This window comes from Protopterus annectens, chromosome 4.part0 (genome assembly GCF_019279795.1).
Source record: "Protopterus annectens isolate FY-2018-M chromosome 4.part0, PAN1.0, whole genome shotgun sequence".
NCBI classification, from domain to species: domain Eukaryota; kingdom Metazoa; phylum Chordata; order Ceratodontiformes; family Protopteridae; genus Protopterus; species Protopterus annectens.
In genome coordinates, this window is record NC_056733.1 from 1,026,543,791 (window position 1) to 1,026,560,211 (window position 16,421).

A 16,421-nucleotide genomic window follows, 5' to 3' on the forward strand; every position below is an offset into this window, starting at 1 on the left:
TCCCCTTTCCTGCACTGTAGTGCGATCTCGGAGTGAGAATATTGAAGTAGCGGGGTTGGGGGTACAGGTGGCTTGCACCCCTGCATAACACAGTTTTACTGTGTTTACAGGTAGGTAAATGGTGCTATTTCAGGATGTCGGTCTTTCGGAATGTCGATCATATGGTGTCGGCCATATGAAAGTCGGCATTCTGAACGGTCAACATTGTGAAGTAGACCCATATATATATATATATATATATATATATATATATATATATATATATATACATATATATATGTGTGTGTGTGTGTGTGTGTGTGTGTTACTTACACACACACAAATAATAAACACTGTATAGCACTGGGGGATTGTTGTCATTAAGACATTTGGATGGGCAGTAGGAAGCACTGACCTTGGGTGATGTGATTTGTGAATCGCTGCAGGGACACAGGGTGTTTCCCAACATTTTTTTTCCCTGGAATGTACATACCTCTCAACTGTTCTTGGTATTAAAGCATACCCCTCTCAACAGTACCTGGTTTTACCTCATGTCATATCATAACTGTCCAGACTTTCCCCTAATATTTTTTTATCTGTTCCTCATAAAATTTATTGTTTTCTGACAAATCAAAATGACAGACATTTCACTTTCAAACTTCATATCTTTAAGGAAAATACAACAGTGTGTCTTAATGTAAACAATGACCTACCACTGCATTCTTGTAGTCATCATGATTGCTAAAATGTGCCATGATATTTGTTGTGAGGAGCATACTGTTGTTTCAGATCAAAATTCTCTTTAGCTTCTAAACATCATACTATACAGAAAATAGATAAGTGGTAACATTTGGTAATTTGATAACTTACTATACCCTCATAAGTGGTAACATTTGGTAATTTGATAACTTACTATACCCTCATAAGTGGTAACATTTGGTAATTTGATAACTTACTATACCCTCATAAGTGGTAACATTTGGTAATTTGATAACTTACTATACCCTCATAAGTGGTAACATTTGGTAATTTGATAATTTACTATCCCCTCATAAAATTTGATAACTTACTATAGCCCTCATGCTTTTTATTCACTTGTCTCTAATGCCCACTTTATCTTATTCAGTATTACAGGGAAGATGGAGCCTGTCCTGGCAAGCAGTGAGTATAAGGCAGAAAATTAGTCCTGGGGAGGATGCCAGTCAGTAGTTCATGTATATTTCAACACTCTGTGCTTGTGTCCTTAAAGCTATAATAGAAAAAAAAAACACTATTGTGATGTCACCCTCTTATGGAGGGATGGTGTTTGTATCATGAGTGACTGACTCCAAATTGATTAGAATGCTATGAAGAATAATGGCCTCTCTTGTAGGCCATTGAACCAATTGATTCAAATGTTGCATGTCAACAAAGTCTAAAATACTATTTTATGTATAACATTGTTACAGTAATATTCCTTAGTAAATATCAGGATAACTGAAATCACCCAGAATGAATGAATGACCTAATCTCTGGGAGATCCAGTTTAAATCAGTCACAATCTGTGTAGAAACCCTTGGATTGAGACCCTCAGTCCTAAATTACCTGATTAGCATAAATGCTGATGCTAGTGACAATTTGTACAATCTCTGATGAACTCAGATTATAACTAGTTACTGAGTGAAATGTAGCATTATTAAGTACAGACACAGCATTATCACCACCCCTAGAAGATGTTGTAAAAGTGTAACTGCAGGTCAAAATCACAAAATAAAAAGCATTGCCACTGTACAGTGAGAGACAAGTGACTTGTCTCCACCTCAGTGTCGTACATAATTCTGTTAAAAAATCCCAGGGGTGGGAGGTTGGCATAATGGTTAAAAGTGTTATCACATCAGTCAGCCTCCTAGACAGGGGTCCAGGGAAGTAAATAGTGTGGGAAGAAATAGCCAAGGAATTGTTATGGCTAGGCTTGTATAGGCCCTAGGGCCGATAGCCTAGTACCAACCTATGAACTACTAGAGATACCTCATAAAATGAAAATCATATAAATCCTCACTTCTCTCCCTTCATTTATGTGACGCTATTATTTCTTTATTCGTTCATTTAATATGTTTATTTACCAGGGTAAGTACACTGAACAACAGTAACCATTTTTCAAGCACAGCGCAGGTGACATAATCACAGTTCACAAGTAGACAGTAAGCACGGAGAAGACAAAATGCAATTGTTTGCAACATATAGCAAGCATAAAGAAATAAAATAATACAAGGGAGTTACTACATTAAAAAGAGGTTTTGCATTTCAATTTAAAAAAGTAGTCATTTAACTATAAATTATTTATTATTTATTTACCAGGAAAGTCCACTGGGTCAAAAAAAAACATTTTCAGTGGAGGCCTGGGGGAAAAGCTCCACAGTATATTACAAAGTATTCTACAAACATAGTAAACAAGGATACATGCATAAAAGCAAAGATAATCACTACAGTACAGTACTAAGTTACATTACTTCTCTTTTGCGTCACAGCAAAACATTAATCAATGATACATACATGTAAGCAAAGATTTGCAAAGAAGTATAATACATAGTTTAAATTATTAAATCTAAGAGCATTACATTGAATTGGTAAGAAAGTTATATGTATAGCTTAGTGTGGATATGCAATATTACCATGTAGTGTGTATTTGAAACAACTGCTTAATAAGCACAAGATTGATATATGTTTAGACTCTATCATTATAACCTCTCTTAATAGGAATTAGTTAAGGGATGGTATTAAGGGGGGCTTGTTTGACAGAGGCAGGAGGGATTATTTAGGTAATACAATTTTGATACTGATTTAAAAGTTTTAGTACTGTCATTCTGAGTTATATATGAGGGTAAGTCATTCCAATATTTAGCAATACTATGGGAGTACAGACATTGTCCAGCTTTTTTGTTGGGTTTGGTTACTCTTAATAGTTTTTTGCCTGAGAATCTTAGTATTCTCGAGGGAGTATATGTTTGTAGGATGGATCCGAGTTTTGGGCAAGAATTGGGTTTTAAAAATTAGTTTGTGGGCTAAAGTTAGTTGGGTATAGAGGAGATGATGTGAGAACTCGAGCCAGTTCACTTCCCTAATAGCATGGCAATGGTGTATGCGATAGGGCTTTCCTGAGGCAAATTTAGCTATTTTATAACAGCAAGATTCTAGTTTATTACTAAGGGTTGAGTGAAGATTAGTAAAGATGGCGCTAGCATATAGGAAGGACGGGATGAGTAAGGTACTGGCAAGTTTTGATTTAGTATGGTTATTAAGGTAAAGTTTATGACGATAACGTCTGTCTAATTTAAAGTGTGTTTTTTTATTGCATTAAGAACGTGTGGCTCAAAAGTAAGTTTGTCATCTATTGTTATGCCTAACAATTTAGCCGTTTGCACTATTTCAATTTCTGTATTGTCTTTAAAGAATATTTTACAGTCTGTGTCTGCTGGTTTTGTAAAGAATAGCAAAAGTAAATAGTAAAAGTTTAGATTTTTGGGGGTTTTAACAGAAGTTGTGCATTATTTAGCCAGGATTCAATTGATGTGAAAGAATTTTGTGTAACTGTAAGGAGGTCTGAAAAATTGTTAGAGGTGGATATTATTGTGGAATCAGCGGCGTAATGGATGAGTTTACCCAGTTGGGTAGCTTTGTGCAGATCATTGATGAAGGTATTAAAGAGTAGAGTCCCTAATATGGATCCTTGTGGGTCTCCTGTGTTGAGAGCTTGATAGTCAGATTGAACATTTTGCCATTTTACAGATTGCTTCCTGTTATTAAGGTAGGAAGTAAACCAGCTGAGTGCATTAGTGCATTATATTTCTGGAACTGAAAATGCTGACAGTACATCTCAACAACAGACCCTCTCTACTGCCCCGGAACTATATGAAGAATTAGTTGCAGTATTAGGAAATACATTGTACTATTTGAGTTGATTTGCATAATTTGCAGTAATGTTGCGCATAGCACTCTGGTGCCAAAATAAATCTAGTGTTGGCATTCCTTTTCTGTGTGTTGGGGGGGTACAGTTCTTCCAGTACCTGTCATGTCACTACAAGTCAAGTATTTGCCCTCAAGAGTACTAAACCACAAGGATGAGAGAATGTTCATTGTTGCATCAAAGCCGAACAGTTGTTCATACTGAATTATATAAGAAACTGCAGTGTGGGTGGTTGTACTGGTTTTGACCTCTCCAATGCAATTAGTTTAATATGGCATGCTTATCTGCTGCAGTTGTATTTCTTTTTTGTTTAGTAAACTTTCCATTTTAGAGTATAGCATCATAATGTATGACTTTTGGTTTATTGTCAATTCAGGGATTTGTACATTGTGTATGTTTCTTGTATGCTTTGTTATTTTTACTCTGGAACCTCTAAGTCCACAAATCCACAAATGTAAACCCTGCCTATCAGAAGAATAATCCAGTATATAGAGCAGCATTACCCAATGCATGCCTGGCTTACAACCCACTTCTATGCAGAGGACGATGCTCCTAACACTAGCCTCTTATGCCTAACTCTGAAAAAAACAGATTATATTACAAAAAGAAACGTTGGCTGAATGCAAAACAGAGATGTTTTTGTTTGCAGGATAGTAAACATGATACAGATGTTCAAACAACATATGCATTACACCATTAGGTTCAACACAGAGGGTAGCTTCAGAGTTGTGTGGTGTAAGCTGAATAATCAAAGTTCTAGTTTTTCACACCAGCCAAATATTCTTAAAATGTGTAAGTGAGCAAGCAGGCAAATGAAGAAATAAATAAATAAAACTGTAAGTTATGTTTGGCGCCTTAGTCATTTTGTTCCAGAATGTAAAAAAGTACAGGAAAGAGAAGTAACATGTCCCAAATGCTTCCTGTCTGCCATGTAACTGCCAAGTCTGCATTCATACTCCAGTCAACTTGCAGACAGTCTTAGCATGTCTCTCTCAAAGCAGGTAAAAGCTTCTTGTGTGATTTATTGAAGATGGCTTAGGCTGTCTGTTGAGCAAATAAGGGCTGAATCACCTGCATATTGGATTAAAGAGGCTTGGTCTGAGGAGATATAGAAATCATTAATGACAATTTTAAAGAGGGGAAGGATAAACAGAGTATTGGGGTACTCTGACAGTAACCGTCAAGAAAGGAGAGAGATAAACAAACAATTACAAACCTAATGAAACAAATTCTCTTTCAGGATCATTTAAAGTTTTGGACATATAGAAGACACCTTTGTAAACAGTTAATTTATTTGTGCTTTTTATTTAATTTGTTTATTCAGTAAGTTTTATTTCATATATATTTAAATGTTACAATAAGTTGTTTATTTGTTAAAATTAATAAAATATTCTAAAATAAGAAGGGAGAGAGAGAGTTATTCCAGTTTGCAGACTGATGTCTGTTAGATAAGATGTTACTGAACTACTGGAGAGTAGTCTGGGATAGAACAACAGAAAGCATTTGTTGCAGGAGGTTGATATATGAAGCAGTGTTGAGGGTTTTAGATAAGACCAGGAATACATAGGAAACAGGTTTGCCAATGTCTCCGGCTTTGCTGATTATGTTTGTGAGGGTTAGTGGGACAGAGGTTGTGCTGTGTTCGGGACAAAAGCCATGTTGTGTGGGAGTGAGGAGTTGTTCATGTTGGAGGCAGATTAGTAGTTTATGAATACACTTTTCCAGAATTTTACACACTGGGGATGGTATAGCTATAGCTCTGAAGTTTGATAAATCAGTTGAGTTACTGCCTTTGTGGAGTGGAACAATGTATGACTTTTTCCAAAGGGATGGAAAAATAGGATTCTTGTATTGTTTATAAGAGTACAGCTGGAATAGGCTGTAGCATCCGCTGCAGTTTTGAGGTATCCTGTCAGGAGGTTATCAGCATATGATGAGCTGGCTTTTAGATTTTGCAGGAGTTTTTTTTCATACAGAGGAAGTTGTGATGGGCAGTAATGTAAAAGAAGAGGAGTTAAATTCGGGATGTTATGTATTGGAGGTTAAAGACAGAGTCATCTTAGTAAGGTTTGCTATGTTGTCAGTAAGGTGTGAGTTGACTTGGGATGCTAATTCTATAGCAGAAGAGTCAACAGAAGAGTTTGGATGGCTATTAGTTCCATGGTGTAATATGTCTTGGACAGAAGACCAGAATGTCTTTGGGTTGTTTCTATGACTGTTTTGAAGATAGGTATAGATTGTTGGCATTGATCTGTTTTTTGGTAAGATTATATAACGCTGAATCCTTGTAAGTTTTGGCATGTGTTACCCTTTAACCGTGATATTTTCCAGGCTTTTATTCCCTTTTGCATGAGCAGTTTAGCACTTTTGCTTAGCCGAGGAGCATGATTAGCTTTTCTTCTTTCATTCTTAATGGTGAACGGCAAACGGGGATATTTAGGAATATCATATTAAATTCCTGAGCAGCCTCATCTAATGGAAGAGCTTTAATGATGGACCACTTATAGGATTTTAGTGTGGATGTAAATGTGACGATGTTAACGTTTGTTAGGTTACAAATTACTTTGTAAGGGTGTTATTTAGGTTGGTGGGTAATAAATGGATATGCTGGGGGGTGGTCAGTATCAGGAAGAGTATTAGAAGAAATAGATTTGCTGAGGTCAGATCTAGTATTGCACTGTTATCATTAGTTTTATTATATCTGACAGGAGTAGTTATACATTTTGTGGAACCATAGAGAGAGTTATGTTTGCAGAAGGAAAGCCTAAACTAAAAGTTTGTGAGTCAATATTAACATCTCCTAATATTATTTTCTCATTAGAAATAGTATTATACAGCCTGGACAGGATCTCTTCCAGTAAAGTCAGATTGTATCCTGGTGGGGTGTTAGGTCTATTACATGTAAACTTTTGTGGTTGTTCTTTTTAAGGAAGGATATAAGAAGCTCGGCATTTAAGAAGTCTGACATATTGTGTGTGTGTGGGTAAGGAGAGAGTTCATATGAATTTGGGTCCCAAATGGCTATTCCTCCTACTTTTTTATGTTTTCAGGTTACTGTGATGATGTCATTGCCTGGTGGTAATATTTGTTTACCAGGCAGGCCACTGGACACACAGCCCATTTCAAGGGTGACCTTTCTGTTGGGTTTAAATCAGTTTTTAGTGCTGGTTAGGATGTCTGGGGCGTTATGAGTGATTCAGGCAAGGACTTCAGTTATTTTGTTGCAAATACGAAAAAGATTAATACTGACTAGGATGAGTTTTTTAAAAGTGGAGTGCGATGGCTGAGTTCTTGTTCTGCATGGTAGGCTGGGGCAAACTTTTTAGAAGGTTGGTGGTACTGTAATAATTTTGGGAGCAGTTTAGTATGTATCCTCAATTCTAACATTGTTTTATGAGGGATGGGTGGACAAGTAAGAATCTTTTTAATTGTATTGATGAATGGGGAAGACATTATATAGGTTTGGATGCAATTTTGGGAGGTGAATATTTGGCTGTGTGGTTGGTAAATTGTCCATTTGTAGATGAGAATGTATTTATTTTAAGCTTGTGTTATTATAATAATTATAATAATAATTCCCATTTGTTAAACAGGTAGGCCATGGCACACCCAGTCATTTTTTCAGGCTGACCTGGAAGCAATATCTGGTTGAGTGACATGTTCAAGGTCACACAGTGAGTAAATGAGGGCTGAGAGAATTAAACCCTGTACCACAGGAACTACACCTCACAGTCTCCATCCTCTATTTGGTATGAAGGGCTGTAAGATGAGTAAGCAAGTGAGCACCTTTGAGATCTATGGATTCATTCTTAGGATCCACCATGTAAGCACTCATAAGGAAACTCACTAAAACGGGCAACAATAAGAAGCAACTGGATTGTCCCACATTTTTATTTCAATCATTTAGATGGAATCTTTTGGAAAAGGGTTGGTTTAAGAAATTCCACTGCACACTGATCAAGAATTTGACAGGATCTACCGGTGTAATTGGCTTTTCCTTCCTTAGTTTCACTTGTTGGTTCCAGGGGAGCACATTCGCCTCCACTGGGTTTAGAAAGTCCACACACCAACACTAGGAGCTGTTTTGAATTATTACGTTTGTTTATTATGATAATAATATCCTGTACTAACTACAATAAGCTGTCATTGTAATTCTCTATGAGGGAAAAATTGGTCTCAAAGAACAAAAAAAGCTTTTAACAAAACTGGCCATATATGAGTGCCTCATACACCAACCATAGTGCCTTTTTAGGCAATACCAACCAGATAAACCTAGCAACGTAACGAAATCAAAGGAAAATATAAAGGTGCTGCTGATCAATGATAGGAGCCTAAACAAGAAACTGCACTCTCTAAAAGCCCAGCTTACCTTATAGGATGCAGATATCTGTGTAGTAACTGAGACTTGGTTTAAATCGTTGCCGTGTAGTCCGGCTGTGCAGGGCTATAATGCCTTCCTCACATTTAGACCAACTACTATGTAAGAAGGATAAAAACGGTGAAGGTGCCTCAGTCTTCATCCAGAGGAGACTAGCATGTCCAGCTCGACATCAGCAAAGTTCATTACCATTTTCAAGTTAAAGAACACCCTGTATGATTCAGGAATGCCATCGTGCCTACTTATATGAACTGGAGTCACTCAGAATTAAACCCAATACAGCCTTTCTAGGAGACTTCAACTACCCAGCTACATACCGGGAAATATATACCACCTCTAGCATGCAAGCCCAGAGATTCCTGAACTTTGTTAACACAACATTGCGGAACAGCCGCTAGGGAAAACAACATCCTTCACCTTTTCTTCACAAATATGGGAATTATGCATCATCCCTTGTGTAACATCCTCACTCATCAGGTCTGACTACAAAAACAATCTCCTTTGAAATAGTAATAAAACTTGAATCTCTACTTTCTCTGGAACTTTGAGAAATTTCTCAAAGGCAAACTTCCTACTTCTAAGTGATACCCTGGCAAGTTTCGCCATAGAAAATTCTACTATTATGTGGAAAAGTACACTGATAACTTACATCAGCATGTAAACAACTGGACAGAAACAGCTGCACCCAGTAAAAACAAGCACAGGGTGATCCCTAAAACCAAATCTCCGTAGTGGAGCCACAATATCATTAAGCTTTTAATGAAAGGAAGACAGGAGTGGAAAACATAAGAATTGCAACACCCAGCATGTTAGAAACCCCATCATTAAATTAAATAAGCAAATCAAGAGTCTAAGTAAAACCCCACCAAGGCCAAATCTGAGGTAAAATAGCCATCCAGAACAAGGGCAATGTCCAGCCCTTCTTCAGCTATGTCTATAATGTCTGAAGCACTACATAACACTACGCAGAGCTGATTGTGAATGACACCACCTTATAGGTTCATAGGTGTTTACTAGGCTAATGGCAACAAGGGCCGTTTTAAGCCTAGCCATGCATCCCACATCTGACAAGTTCTGGTACCCTGTAATAAGTGTAAGCAGGGGCTTGGGAGATGAAACATTCACAAGCAGAGGCTTGGGAGATGAACCATGTACAGGTTACCTGTGTCCATTAGAGACATAGGTGGCAAGCCAGGGATGAATTTCCTGTTCCCCATTCAGTTGTCCAAATTACACTTGAATTGGGTTAGGGAGGAACTCTGTTTCACATAGATTGGGAGCCTGTTCCAGAGACGGGGTAATCTCTGGGATATATACCTGTCTCTTCTGCAGGTCCTATTTGTATCACAGGCAAGGTTTAAGTTTTTAGAATAAGTAATTCTGGTGCTCTTTGTTTTCTGGATATGCAGGAGGTGCATCAGAGTGGAATTTAACTATGCCCTGTATGCTGGGCATAGATCTCCCTTCAACAGCCTGTAGGAGACAGAATACAGGGATAGGACCTTGAGGTGGTCTGCATAGGACATGTTACTTACAACCTGTATTCTTTTAGTGAGGAACCTCTGTGGACATTCCAGTTGTTGGATATGCCTGGTTAGGTCCATATCAAAGGGGACATAGTACTCAATGATAGGTCTGATGAATGCTGAATACAGTGGAACAATGACTTCCCTGGACCTAGATCCATACATTTGTTTATAAGTTCCGCAACATAGAATGATCTCTTCAGTACTGTAGGCACGTGATGGCCAAAAGCAAAATTACTGTCTATGTGTATCCCTAAGTCCCTGACTACTGGGTCAGTTCTAAGGAGTGTGTTTCCAATATGATAGTTATGACTTCTCGAAGGGTACCGTTATACATTTCTTGGCATTTAGTTTTAGTCCATGGCTCTGGCACTAGTTGTGTGTCTGTGTCAGCCCTTCCTGGAGAACATTTGTGTCGGTGTTGGACTCAATGACAGCTCCTAATTTGCATCATCTTTTCCATGTGTTTAACCAATGTCTCAGTGACCACAGAGACATCAGCATTCTCTAGGGTGCAATTTGGAGAGTGGAGTTTTATGTTTAGACTCCTAGCATTGAGCAGCAATACCTTTAGATTTTCTTGGTTTTGATTTGCTACGTCGGATGTACTATGCTGAAGCCAAAGATATAGCAAACCTGCTAGCCAATAAATTCAGTTCCACCTTCATCCCCTTCTCATACCCAAATATCTCAGAAGAAATATCATAAACCAATATGTCCCCAGCTATCATACAGGACCAAGGCCTGGAAGAGCCAAAAATACTGCATCAAAGGGTCCTGCAAACATAAGAGGATGCATCCTGAATAGCATAAAGCATGACTTATTCTCAGCCCTAACACCATTGTTTAACCTCATCCTGCAAATGGGCTTCATACTAAGAAAATGGAGGACAGCAAGAGTCATACCCCTGCATAAAGGAGGGCTACTCACTGACCTGGGTAACTACTGACCCATAAGTCTGACCGGCCTCATATGTAAAGCCATTGAAAGACTTATCATGGAATTAATCAGTAAGGACACAGGAAGTTTCCCAACACTGAAGCAATCACAGTGTGTTTTTGTCAAAGACAGGGAATGCTTACATAAACTAGTTACCAAAGCAAGAAATGAAGGCACATCACCTACCTAGACCTGGCCAAAGCCTTTAACATAATACCCAAATCAGGAATTGCAGAAAACTTACTAAATTTAGGAATAAACCCCTACCTCACCTGCTGGATTGCCATCTAGCTCAAAGATTGGACACAGGGCGTCAAGATAGGAGAAGTTACCTCCACAAAAAGAGTAGTAACTAGTGGAGTACCACAGACCTTGATGCTGGGACAACTTCTGTTTGGCATTTACTTTTGAGAAATCCAGTCAAATGTTAAGGGTCTTTGGCTGACCAAGTTTGCAGATGACTACAAGCTGGGAGCAGTCACTGAATCTGCAAAAGACTCAGCCATCCTCCCACAAGGGCTTATCCCAAACAAATACCTGGTGCCAGATTCACGGACTAAAGATAAATGCCAGAAGTGCATTATTGTATCTTTTAGAAATTTACTGCTACAGGAAAATACCATACTGACAATACATCCCGAAGAGATGATCAAGTAGTTAGAGATTTGGGAACATGCATAGACAGTAACCTAGCATCTGACTAACATGTCTGCTTTTGTAAGGAAGTCCTTCTATAGTGCTCAACTTAAACTCAAAGTAATAGTATCTTGGGTCAGAGATGTCATTGTCCCATTGTACTCACACCTCATTACGCCCATCATTGAGTATAATGCCCCCTTTAGTATGTACCGCTCCAGACATAAGTAACAACTGGGGCACCTCCAGAAATTCCTCACAAAGAGAATTCAAGGACTAGACCACATAACCTACATGGACTTCTTCAATGCTGTATCACTATACTTGGTCTGTTATAGATGATTAAGAGGTGATCTGTACTTGGCCTATAAGGCATCCTCTGACCCTCGGCCTGCTACATATCTACATGTCAAATGGTATCAGAAATACCCAGTCCAGAGATCTTAACCTCTTCTGCAGCATAAACAGAATGGTTTGGCGGGACAGGTATATCTCGCAGAAGATACCACTGCTCTGGAACAGACTCCTCATCCACATAAACTAAAGCTCATCCCTGTCACTGTTCAAATGCAGCTTAGATCAATGGATGGAAATAAGGCAATTTACCCTAGGACTGCCCCTATGCTACTAATAGACAGAGGCAGCACCTAAATGCCCTATCCTGCAGAAAGGTCCCCCCTCATTGACCCCAGAAACACTCATTCACAAATGGGAAGTATATGAATAAAAATCATGATAAGAGTAATTGAAAACCTAATGGCATAAAATGGCCCTTCAGGGCAATTAGCCTTATGCTCACCTATGAACCTATGAACCAACATTCCAAGAAATGCTAACACAGTACCATCACAGGCCTTCATAGGGGTAGAAGAATAGGTGATGGCCATGTAAGACGGTAACCAAAAATGTTATGATTAACTATCACAATGACCTTTTCACAAAGATCTATTGTTAAGGTAAGTACTTTACACACAACTGTATTTTCCAGATACAACCATGTAAGATACTGGTATATTCAGTTCTAGTTTTGTTTTTGTTATATTTTTGTTGACAAAAGATGCAGCCGTTTATCTGTTATATATTTAATATTGATTCATTACTGGGAAACCCCACCTTTGTAATTTTGTTTACTGTTTCTCACTTGAGGTTTGAATACATGGTTACATTAGATAACTTGTCATTATTATAAAGGGTCCACCTGGTCTTAAAGGGGAGCAAGGCGACTCCATAATCATTGACTATGATGGAAAAATTATGGATGCACTTCAGGTAATGTCAAAATCCTCAACTATTTTATAAACAAGACAAAAAACATTTTATGGCACTGTTCCTCCATCTAATCTTTTCTTTCATAACTGTTCTCCCCCTCTTCTTCAAATATTTAGCATTAATTTCAGAAAAATGTGGCAATTAAAGCTGCATTTTTTGGAATTACCAAATGAAGGAAGCAATTCGGTTGTATTCCTTCATTGTTAACCATTGGACATGTGCATTTTTGTCAGTGCTTCTTTGTGTATACATCCAATAAATGGTCTTTAGCATTTATTACACCGAAACCCATACCATTACAAATAAATACAATACTTGCAGGCAATTGTTATTAAATGGTTATTCTTACAATACAGCTACATGCTTTCACCAGAGTCATTCAAGTGTCTGTGTTTAAGACTGTCTTTATGAAATTGATTTTAAATATTTTTGAGCTTAAAAAATGAAAGCAGAATTGTGTGTATTATTAAGAAATGCTGACAATAATGCATCTTTTATTTAATGAACTTGCCCTAAATTCCTCAGCTGAGACATAGCGTTATTTATTCTGTGAGTGTATTCATAATCCAGCGTAATAGACCGTAGAAGTGGGACTATGGGAAATGTTTGTGCAAAGTTATTCTCTGTGCTAGGATTTTTAGACAAACCTGAACCTGAGTTACCAGATTCATAAACCTGATAACAGGCTCCAAGTAAATCAGTACCTCCTGTCATCTGGCAGGTTCAAAGGTGCTCTCTTAGAAAAGTGCTTGGGAATAATACACAGATAAATGTATTTAAACAGACGGTTAAGGTAAACGTTCAAGGTGCATGTCCTGCATGTAAGTATAACTAGTCTGAAGGTAAGAGAGACTTAATTTCAGTGTTTATAAGCAGTTAAAGTCATCTGTCATAAGTGATGTGTTGGGAGAATAACTAATCTGGTTGGAACAGCAAGCACTGCTCCAAGCAGAGGTTGCTTATTTTTATCCATCTATGGCTAAACTCAGCTTGAGAATTTTTTTAACTTTAGTAACAGCTATATTGTGTGTGGCAGTACAATATACTATACACTGCAAGTTATGATTCTGCTGGCAACCATTGCTAATAAAACCACCTCTTTTAGGGGAGGGGATAACTTGGGCCACAGTGATGTCCTTCTCTTCAAATTAAAGACACTGCAAAACCATTTCTTTAAATAATCTGCTGTTAGCAGTGCATATGAAGTATACATTTGTACTGAGTAATGCATGTTCTTTGGGTTCTTGGCCTGTCATTTATTTCAATGGTGCACAGTATATAAGGAGACCATGAAAAGTGAAAACCTTCCTAACACACAACGAGCACCACTGCACCTGTGGTATCTGAAAACTGCTTTATGCTGCTTATCTTAAGCTGCTTTTACCTGCAATTCCTGTATGTTTTGTACTTATTTATTTATTTATTTATTTATTTTACATTTGTTTACCGGGCTAGTCTGACTGGATACATGTCCATTTTCAGCGGAGGCCCAGGGAGAAAAGCTCCACATAGACAAACTTACATAGATTATACAGAAGTTAGCAAACAATTATAAAGACAAAGTGATTATATACAATGGGTTAGTAGTATTCCTTAGTAGGGACTCACAATTCTCATGGACAGACAATTAAAGGTAAGAGACATCAGATTGGAAGCAGAGCTTGGTGATGTAGTTACAAGTTATGTTAATTGCAGAATATGCTTTTAGTTTATAACTTAATCAGGGTTGGTACATGGGCATAGCCATTTCACTTTGAGATACTGTTTGAGGTATCTTCATTTGGTGGGTAGCTAGGCATGTGAACAGAACTGCTATTTGTTTTCTGTTTTTATGATGTCACTGTGAAACCAAAGCCAAGTATTAGCTGATGCAGAAATCAGATTTCTGCTTCTGGTGAAAGTGATGTCCACATGATCTTGGAATCATTAAATCCAGGGCCACAATTCTTGCCTGAGAGACTTATTCCATGTCTCTGTGTGTTTGCACTGACATAAGTACTTTACATAAGAAGGCTACGTGACCCAAACACAGTCTACAGTAGTGGAGGACCACACATATTCTTGCACTTCTTTCAGCTAATTACTACAGAAATGCCATGGCTTCACAGAGAATAACCTTACCAAAAACCCTTTCCCTAAACAATCCACATTTAGACAAAGTATAGCCAAAGTTTTTTTTTTTTTCATTTTTTTTTGCTAGTTTTGATGTACAGAGCTCAGTGTAATGTTCATTGATGCTTCTGCATGTAAATGTTTTCCAACATATTTGTGAGTATGTGTATATATAGTGTGGGGCAAATAACATACTCTTCCGCATGTCAGTGTAAAGGCATGATTACGTGAGCAGTGTTTAACCAAGGAAGCATGCATGTTGAGATACAAGAAATATTGTTTGCCAGCATGCATTCTTTTGGAAAAATGACTCAAAAGAATTAGGGTCAGCAAGACAGCTAGTCAGAAACATTCTTCAAATCTTTAAAGTATGCTGCATTAACAAACAATTTAAACCATTGCATTCAGAATGCCAAGTGCCAAGCCGGAAGAAAAGATGAAAAATACAGAAGAGTGAATCTTCAAATCACTTTTCTCCTTTAAACTTCTTTTTACACAATCCAGACATTTCAAATGGTTGATATTATATATATATATATATATATATATATATATATATATATATATAGAGAGAGAGAGAGAGCGATTAGATATAGATATAAAGATATCGATAACATGATATAGATATACTTAAATGAAGACATAAAAATCACGTTAACAAATTCTGACACATTAACCTAGAACCCTGTTCCCTAAGCTGCAAACATAAATGTTGTTTGCTAACTGCTTGACACTAAGTATCAGTAAAACATGACCAGTGAGCAGCCACATCGTGTTGGTTAAACTTGATTATATCAAAGGACTTGTTACCGAAGCAAAAGCATAGGAATCTGTCGGGCTGTATGAATTTTCAAACAGGACGTATTCCGTGATAACTTCTGCCGGAACTGTCTGACTCCAGCAAAATAAAAGAAATATGAACTAAAAAGTCACACACTCAGGTTTCAAAACGGACACCAGCAAAATGCTCAAAGTCGAAATATAATACAAAAAACAACCAAGGACAGTAAAATAAAGAAAAAAATGAGCTGTATTGTTAAATATTTCTGACTGTATAATTTTCCTACATGCTAATGTTCCATTGTTCCTCTATTGTGCCTTTTTACAACATATTTGCTGTTTAGATAGTTTTCTGTATTATTTCACTTGATTTATAATTGTAATTTTGTTTTCTTACAAATTCATGTAATGGTTTTCATGTAACTTGGAGCTTTTCTCCCAGGGCCTCCACTGAAAATGGGTCTCAAGCCCAGTGGACTTTCCTGGTCAACAAATGTAAATAAATAAATAATAAATAATAAATAATAATAAATAAATAAAATCGAGAATAATTTAATGACACAATCTAGCACCTTGGCTATGCAATAGCCTTCAAGGAGGGAAACAATGTACAAACAGCGGCAATATATAACACAATAAAAATCCAATCAAGCAATTATCTAATTAAATAAAAACAATAAAGTAGTGAATTAAATAAAAACATATATATTAAAACTATCCAGTTACACTCCGTATTCATATCTAAGGCAATTAAAGTGCTGTACTTTAAAATAAAAATTGATTTCTTGTATAACAATTTATGTTTATTCCCCTTTTTATTTTCATACCTAAAATGTACCTTTTCCAAAATGGTACCTT

At 37.3% G+C, this 16,421-nt stretch overlaps 1 protein-coding gene across 1 annotated transcript in view; it reads left to right on the top strand.

Annotated features, from left to right (window-relative positions):
- COL23A1 (collagen type XXIII alpha 1 chain) overlaps window positions 1-16,421 on the top strand; it is a 730,410-nt gene that overhangs the window by 468,903 nt on the left and 245,086 nt on the right. The window contains exon 14 of the mRNA XM_044068962.1: window positions 12,594-12,671. Within this exon, the coding sequence (XP_043924897.1) occupies window positions 12,594-12,671 (78 nt within the window). The remainder of the gene's footprint in view (window positions 1-12,593; window positions 12,672-16,421) is intronic.